Source organism: Musa acuminata, chromosome BXJ2-8 (assembly GCF_036884655.1).
Source record: "Musa acuminata AAA Group cultivar baxijiao chromosome BXJ2-8, Cavendish_Baxijiao_AAA, whole genome shotgun sequence".
NCBI classification, from domain to species: Eukaryota; Viridiplantae; Streptophyta; class Magnoliopsida; order Zingiberales; family Musaceae; genus Musa; species Musa acuminata.
The window spans coordinates 30931311-30939587 of record NC_088345.1 but is presented as its reverse complement, the minus strand read 5'-3'; the positions used below and the strand labels follow the sequence as shown (position 1 = coordinate 30939587).

The window sequence follows — 8277 nt, the reverse complement described above, 5'->3', positions numbered from 1 at the left end:
TGATGGCCTCTGGCAAGCCAAATCGAGTCACGATGTTTTTCCAAACGAATTTCTCCACTTGCCGTTCCGTGATCGTTGCTAGTGGCTCGGCTTCGGTCCATTTTGTGAAGTAATCCACGCCCACGATGATGTGTCGTCGTTGCCCCGAGGCCGGTGGAAAAGGGCCGAGGAGGTCCAATCCCCAATGAACGAATGGCCATGCGCAGTCGATGGGGGATAGGGGGACCGCCGGCTGCCTAGGCGTTCGGGCGTGCCACTAGCAGGGCCCGCACTGCTACATGTAGGTTCTAGCATCTTGGGACATGGTGGGCCAGTAGTATCCTTGACGAAGGATTTTGCAGGCCAAGGTTCGAGCAGCAATATGCTCCCCGCAGATCCCCTCGTGGACCTCGGCGAGGACTGCCTTCGCTTTGCCAGGCTCGAGGCATCGCAGTAGGGGCTGTGAGAAGGACCGTTTGTAGAGCCGTCCGTTCACCTCGGAATACCATGCTTGCATTCGGCGAATGCGGCGCACCGCGGCTTTGTCATCGGGAAGGACCCCATTGCGTTTGAAGAGCAGCATCTCCTGTACCCACGTGGTGCGCGCTTCGGCCGGAGCTACAGACAAAACTGAGATGGTGCAGAATGGGAGATCTTCGACCCCGGAGTGGTTTTCGTGGTCCAGTCCCGAAGCCATCTTCGCCAATTCGTCGGCTCGTTCATTTTGGTTCCTCGGCACCATGGATAACATGAAGCGGGAGAAGTTGGAGGCTAGGCTTTTTACCTCTGCCAGGTACCTTGCCATGGTTGGTTCTTTGGCTTCGTACCCACCGCCAAGTTGCTCGGCGACGAGCTGCGAGTTAGTGAAGACGTGGATGATGTCCACCTGCATTTCAAGGGCCAGCTTGAGTCCTGCCAGGAGCGCCTCGTATTCGGCTTCATTGTTGGTGGCCCGAAACCCGAAGCGGAGGGAGCGTTCGAACAAGCGTCCGTCGGGAGCTGAGAGTACCAACCCCGCGCCGGCGCTGCTGGAGGTAGCCGAGCCATCCACGTGCAAGTCCCACGCCTCCTCTGTCTGCTCGGGGCTTCCATTCCCGCCATCGGCCAGTTCCGCGATGAAGTCGGCTACAGACTAAGTCTTGATGGTAGTCCTTGGAACGTAATGTATGTCGAACTCTCCGAGTTCTACCGACCACTTGAGGAGTCGACCTGCAACATCAAACTTAGACAAAACCTATCGGAGTGGCTGGTCAGTGATTACCTCAATCGTGTGAGCCTGGAAGTAAGGGCGTAATTTTCGGGATGCCAGCATGAGCGCCAAAGCGAGCTTTTCGAGTGGCGGATACCGCTCCTCGGGTCCGTTCAGGACGTGGCTGACGTAGTAGACCGGTAGTTGCTCCCCGGAAACTTCTTTGGTTAGGACAGAGCTGACTGCGTGCTGGGAGGCGGCCAAGTAAATGCTAAGCTTTTCCCCGAGAATGACCGAAGCAAGGCAGGGAAGGTTGGCCAGGTGCCGCTTGACTTGTCCAAAAGCCTCTTCACACTGCACCGTCCACCGGAAGTCCTTGGCGTTTTTTAACGCCCGGAAGAAGGGGAGGCAACGATCACAGGACCGAGACAGAAATCGGGATAAGGCAGCAAGCCGTCCGTTTAGTCACTGCAGGTCCTTGACTATTCGAGGGGCCTACATATTGATGATCGCCTGAACCTTTCCTGGATTCACGTCGATTCCACTTTCATGCACGATGAATCCGAGGAACCTTCCCGAACTGACGCCGAATGCGCACTTTGTCGGGTTTAGCCGTAGGCCATACTTCCGGAGTGTAGAGAATGTTTCGGCCAAGTCGGTCAGGTGGTTTGGTGCCAAGCGACTTTTGACGATCATGTCATCGACATAGACTTCGATGTTCCACCCGATTTGAGCGGTGAACATTTTGTTCATGGCCCTCTGGTAGGTGGCGCCTGCGTTCTTGAGCCCAAACGGTATGACTTTGTAGAAATACACCCCCAAATCGGTGATGAAAGCCGTGTGTTCTTGGTCTTCAAGCGCTATTCTGATCTGGTTGTAGCCGGAGAAGGCATCCATGAATAATAGGCGAGCATGCCCGGCTATCGTGTCGACCAGCTGATCGATTCTTGGGAGGGGATAGCAGTCTTTCGGGCATGCCCGATTGAGACTCGTATAGTCAACGCACATCCTCCAGTTCCCATTAGATTTTTTTACCAGCACTACATTAGATAGCCATCGCAAGTACTTGATTTCCTCGATGAAGCCAGCCGCTAACAGACGCTCCACCTCTTCACGGACGGCGAGTTGCCTATCGGGGGCTTATCGTCGTGGTTTCTGTTTTACAAACCGGGCGTCAGGTGATATATTCAGGTGATGCTGGGCGGTCTCAAGGTCGACGCCGGTCATGTCGGATGGCGACCAAGCGAAGACATCGACGTTCTCCTGTAAGAAACCGACGAGCTGCTCTTGCTCTTGCCCGGGGAGTTTCAACCCAACCCGGACCGTCCGATCCGGGCGATCCTCCATCAATGGCACGTCGCAAGTGGGCGCCATCGGCTCCGGGTCTGGCGTCGACGGCTTCTCTTCTCTCGGGTCTTCAAGTGGCTGGTCGGTCCTCGCCTTTTTGTGCAATGAGACCGCCGTCAAGTAGCATCGTTTGGACTCTCGGGGGCTTCCCCAAACATCGCTTGTCCCGACGGGGGTAGGAAACTTCACCGTTTGATGATAGGTGGAGACGACAGCTCTGATTTTGTTGAGGGTGGGGCGGCCGAGGATGGCGTTGTAGGCAGCAGGAAGATCTACCACCAAGAAGGTAGACATAACCGTCTTTGTTCGGGGCGGCGCTCCCAAGGTGAGGGGCAAGGTGATAGTCCCCAATGGCGAGACAGAGTCGCCGGTGAACCCCGTGAGCGCCGAGCAGATAGGCTTTAGGGATTCTTTTGTTAACCCCAACTTCTGGAAGGCGTCCAGATAGAGCACGTTGGCCGAGCTCCCGGTGTCGATCATGATTCTCCTCACCTGGGCGTTAGCGATTCGAGCCATTATCACAAGCACATCGTCGTGCTCCGGTGGCTTGATTTCCTTGGGAGGGAATGTGACCTTGGGGTCAGGACCACGTTGGGGAGCGTCGATCCAGGCGGAACGGACGTATGCCTTTCTCCCCGACATACTGGTTCCCCCAGCCGCCGGTCCTCCGATGATGACATCGATGTGGCGCTCCACGGGGCCCTCTGGGAGAGGCGAGGACTCCCCGTTACGTCGGATGTATCGACTGAGGTGTCCCTCGCGGACGAGCTCCTCGATCTGCCGCTTCAGTTCGCGGCAGTCTTCGGTGTCGTGCCCATTTTGCCTGTGAAAGCGGTAATGCTTGGATTGGTCGGCGAGCTCTCGCGGGTTTTTCATCGGAACGGGAGCCCTGAGTAACCCTCTCTCCTTTATCTGGAGAAATATCTCCGTTCGAGATGCGCCTAGGGGGGCAGAGGAGGCCTCAGAGCGGGTAGGTTGGATTGGTCCAGCCTGCGCCTAGTCGCGGCAGGCTATTTCCCACGAGTCGATTCTGGTCTAACCCTCGTGTGCTTTTCCTGCTTTCCGGCCATCCAAGCCTCAACCGCGATGAACTGGTTTGCCCGCTGAAGCATCTCCGTTACCGCGGAGGGGGGTCTCTCAATGAGGGACCAGAAGAATCGGGAAGGTCGTAGTCCTGTCATGAACGCCTGCATCAACAGAGAGGGGTGAGCATCGGATAATCCCCGGATCTGCGTGGCAAAACGATTCACAAAGTGGGAGAGGGACTCGTCCTCCCTCTGGTGTAGTCTGAGAAGCAAGGCAATGGACGGCTTCGGTCGTGCGCTAGCTAGGAAGTTGAGCTCGAAGTCTCTAGCGAGCTGGTTGAATGAGGCGACGGTCCTGGTCCTCAGGCCGCCGTACCACGTGCGGGCTGGTCCCCTTAATGTTGTGGGGAACGCCCTGCACATCAGAGCGTCAGAAGTTCCATACAGTGCCATTTGGGTGCGGAAGGCGGCTACGTGGTCCGCTGGGTCGGTGGAGCCGTCGTACATGTCGAGAGAGGGGAGATGAAAGTTCTGTGGGACCGTCTGATCCCATATTTTGGGGACGAATGGGGAACCCTAATGTATGTCCTCCCCGAGCTCTCCTCTCGACCTGCGGACCTCTTTCTGTACCTCGTCAAGCCGTTGATTGACGAGGAGCAACTAGGCTCGTAGGGAGTCCGTCGAGGCCGAAAGAAAGGCCTCGGGTTGGGTGTGGCCCTTTCGGTCCGTCGTGACTCGATCCGTGAGCGGGGATGACGGGACCCGAGGCGAAGTGGGAAGCTCCAGGGGCTGCACCTGAGCCTGAGCAGGTGGCTCCTACTGTCGCACCGGTTCGGCGGCCGAGGGGTGCAGCATTCCTAAGACAAGTGGAATAATGGACTGTAACATACCGGTTAGAACTTGGACCTGATGGGTGAGGTCGAGAAAGGCTTCGGACGAGACGGGCAGTGGTTCGGTGGAGGGGGCGTCGGGCGGTAACAAGCCCTGGTCGTTAAAGATTCGCCAATAGCGCTCTGAAGTTGCGGCGGGGTGTTCGCTACGGAGACCTGTCCGCGGGGGATGTTCCCTTGGAACCCCGACCGGATGTGCCCCCTCGACTGCGGTTTCGACCGAGTCGGCTTAGTGATCCCTTGACATCGGCCCTCCTTCTAGTGCCATTATGTTAGTGTAAACAACTTTTTAGCCGTGACCTCGGGGCCGACGCGGCTTGGTTTGGGTCCGGATGATGGGTCGTCGATTCCTTCGGGAGGGGGTTCCTAGCCAACGTGTCCGGAGAGAAACGCCTCGCCTTCGTCCCTGCACACAGGTCGGGACGAGAGAGCTCGACCCGACCCCTCCGACGATCAAGTCAGGCGAATAATCATAGTGGGGTTGTTATCTATGTTGCTCTCCTCCCCTTTTCGTTTAGAATGCTAGGATATTTATAGGGGAGTTCGGTGTTACCTGATGTGCCTGCGGAGGGCTTCATCCCAACATAGCTCGGGATCTATATACTTTGCCCTCGGAGGTTCTTCTTGTCAAGTCAGCTAAGTCGCTGCTATGGGTGAGTGTCGTTCCGCTGGTTCGGTTGCGTGTGTTTGGATAGCTCTTGTTCTGACCCGTTTGTCTACAGGGCACTCACTATGCTGCGGTGCTGATGGACCGCGTTCGTGACGCGGGGCGAGTCGTCAACCTCTTGAGTGACCGCAATGCCGACCTCCGGAAGCAGGTGGAGGAGGTCCGAGCCGGGGCGGCTCCTGAGGTGGTCGCGGCAACCGAGCAGCACGCCTCGGATTTGGACGCAGAGGTGACGCGCCTCTGGTCCGAGCTCAAGGCGTCCGAGGAGAAGAATAAGGAGCTTCAGATGCATCTGAAGGCATTGGTGGCCGAGGCTCGTTCGGCAAGGGGGGAGTTGGTCGAGCTGATCCATCGGTTGGAGGAGTCGCGTGCTGAAGCGCGAGGGGCTGCCGAGGCCCTATCCGTCGAGATTCGCCAGAGGTCGGAGAAGGACAAGAAATTGATCGAGGACTACAAAGCATCCTCGGGCTTTCAGCTTGGCCTTGTTCGGATCGAGTGGGTTTCATACGAGTATGGGTACCGGATTGCCCTCGCCTGCTTTAAGGCATGCCACCTCGACCTGGAGGTCACGGATGATCCTTTCGACTCCTTCCCCGAGGGCATGGATGTCGACATGCCAGACAAAGTCCCTTTTGACGATAGCCCCGATGCTCCAGAGGAATATATGTAGACTCGTCTGTACATGTTTTTCCCTTTTGTTGTTTGGGTGTGAAATGTAATGCACTTCCTGAAATGATATGACTTTTCATTCTCATCGTGCTCGTTTGTCTTATGGTCTGCCTAACACGTTGTGTTTGTACTAACTTTTGTTAACGTAACACCCGCTTTTGTTACGTCCCAACTCATTATATTACGGAAAAAACCTTTTGAGGTTTTGTGAGTTCCAAGTCTTCAGCAAAGCATGGCCTTGCATCGTCGCGAGTCGGTACGCTCCGACCCTAACGTCTTCGATCACCCGATAAGGGCCTTCCCAATTGGGAGCTAACTTCCCACGTGCTCGGGTCGGGTCGCTAACCTTGGCCCTGCGTAAGACCAGGTCATCCAACTTAATTGGCCGAGGTCGCACCGTGCGGTTATAAATTCTAGCGACGAGCAGATCGAGATCGGTTCGCAGTCCCTGGGTCGAAACTCGTTCGTCATAGCTTGTCGTCCTCAGGGTGGGGAAAACCATCTCGGGAGGCAAGATAGCCTCGGTCCCAAATGAGAGGCTGTAGGGGGATTCTCCGGTCGCGGCCTTGGGGGTGGTCCGCAAGGACTATAGAATACTAGGGAGCTCGTCGACCCAAGCTGACTGGGCCGTTGACACTCTCCTCTTGAGTCCATTTAGAATGGATCAGTTAGTGACTTCGGCTAACCCGTTTGTCTGGGGATGGGCCACAGAGCTAAACCTCAGCTGAATCCCGTAGCTCGCGTAGAACTCCTGGAACCGAGCACTGGTGAACTGGGATCCATTATCCACGATGATGGCCTCTGGCAAGCCAAATCGAGTCACGATGTTTTTCCAAACGAATTTCTCCACTTGCCGTTCCGTGATCGTTGCTAGTGGCTCGGCTTCGGTCCATTTTGTGAAGTAATCCACGCCCACGACGATGTGTCGTCGTTGCCCCGAGGCCGGTGGAAAAGGGCCGAGGAGGTCCAATCCCCAATGAACGAATGGCCATGCGCAGTCGATGGGGGATAGGGGGACCGCCGGCTGCTGGAGGTAGCCGAGCCATCCACGTGCAAGTCCCACGCCTCCTCTGTCTGCTCGGGGCTTCCATTCCCGCCATCGGCCAGTTCCGCGATGAAGTCGGCTACAGACTAAGTCTTGATGGTAGTCCTTGGAACGTAATGTATGTCGAACTCTCCGAGTTCTACCGACCACTTGAGGAGTCGACCTGCGACATCAAACTTAGATAAAACCTATCGGAGTGGCTGGTCAGTGATTACCTCAATCGTGTGAGCCTGGAAGTAAGGGCGTAATTTTCGGGATGCCAGCATGAGCGCCAAAGCGAGCTTTTCGAGTGGCGGATACCGCTCCTCGGGTCTGTTCAGGACGTGGCTGACGTAGTAGACCGGTAGTTGCTCCCCGGAAACTTCTTTGGTTAGGACAGAGCTGACCGCGTGCTGGGAGGCGGCCAAGTAAATGCTAAGCTTTTCCCCGAGAATGACCGAAGCAAGGCAGGGAAGGTTGGCCAGGTGCCGCTTGACTTGTCCAAAAGCCTCTTCACACTGCACCGTCCACCGGAAGTCCTTGGCGTTTTTTAACGCCTGGAAGAAGGGGAGGCAACGATCACCGGACCGAGACAGAAATCGGGATAAGGCAGCAAGCCGTCCGTTTAGTCACTGCAGGTCCTTGACTATTCGAGGGGCCTACATATTGATGATCGCCTGAACCTTTTCTGGATTCACGTCGATTCCTCTTTCGTGCACGATGAATCCGAGGAACCTTCCCGAACTGACGCCGAATGCGCACTTTGTCGGGTTTAGCCGTAGGCCATACTTCCGGAGTGTAGAGAATGTTTCGGCCAAGTCGGTCAGGTGGTCTAGTGCCAAGCGACTTTTGACGATCATGTCATCGACATAGACTTCGATGTTCCACCCGATTTGAGCGGTGAACATTTTGTTCATGGCCCTCTGGTAGGTGGCGCCTGCGTTCTTGAGCCCAAACGGTATGACTTTGTAGAAATACACCCCCAAATCGATGATGAAAGCCGTGTGTTCTTGGTCTTCAAGCGCTATTCTGATCTGGTTGTAGCCGGAGAAGGCATCCATGAATAATAGGCGGGCATGCCCGGCTATCGTGTCGACCAGCTGATCGATTCTTGGGAGGGGATAGCAGTCTTTCGGGCATGCCCGATTGAGACTCGTATAGTCAACGCACATCCTCCAGTTCCCATTAGATTTTTTTACCAGCACTACATTAGATAGCCATCGCGGGTACTTGATTTCCTCGATGAAGCCAGCCACTAACAGACGCTCCACCTCTTCACGGACGGTGAGCTGCCTATCGGGGGCTTATCGTCGTGGTTTCTGTTTTACCAACCGGGCGTCAGGTGATATATTCAGGTGATGCTGGGCGGTCTCAAGGTCGACGCCGGTCATGTCGGTGGCGACCAAGCGAAGACATCGACGTTCTCCTGTAAGAAACCGACGAGCTGCTCTTGCTCTTGCCCGAGGAGTTTCAACCCAACCCGGACC

General features: G+C 56.0%; 1 protein-coding gene across 1 annotated transcript; it reads right to left on the bottom strand.

Annotated features, from left to right (window-relative positions):
* Nucleotides 1-274: 274 nt before the first annotated feature.
* Nucleotides 275-2065, bottom strand: LOC135620378 (uncharacterized). The gene is made up of 3 exons (XM_065123308.1): nucleotides 1688-2065; nucleotides 1241-1522; nucleotides 275-1111 (listed from the first exon to the last, which is right to left on the bottom strand). Exons 1-3 carry the CDS (start codon nucleotides 2063-2065, stop codon nucleotides 275-277), a joined length of 1497 nt encoding a protein of 498 aa, XP_064979380.1.
* Nucleotides 2066-8277: the final 6212 nt, after the last annotated feature.

Bases quoted from the DNA above. Each gene is read 5' to 3' on its own strand.
- LOC135620378 (XM_065123308.1), bottom strand. From the start codon at position 2,065: ATGGATGCCTTCTCCGGCTACAACCAGATCAGAATAGCGCTTGAAGAC. The intron at 1,523-1,687 runs GTTCAGGCGATC...TGGACGGTGCAG, and splicing joins TCGACGTGAATCCAGGAAAG to TGTGAAGAGGCTTTTGGACA. The intron at 1,112-1,240 runs GTAATCACTGAC...ATCAAGACTTAG, and splicing joins TCCAGGCTCACACGATTGAG to TCTGTAGCCGACTTCATCGC.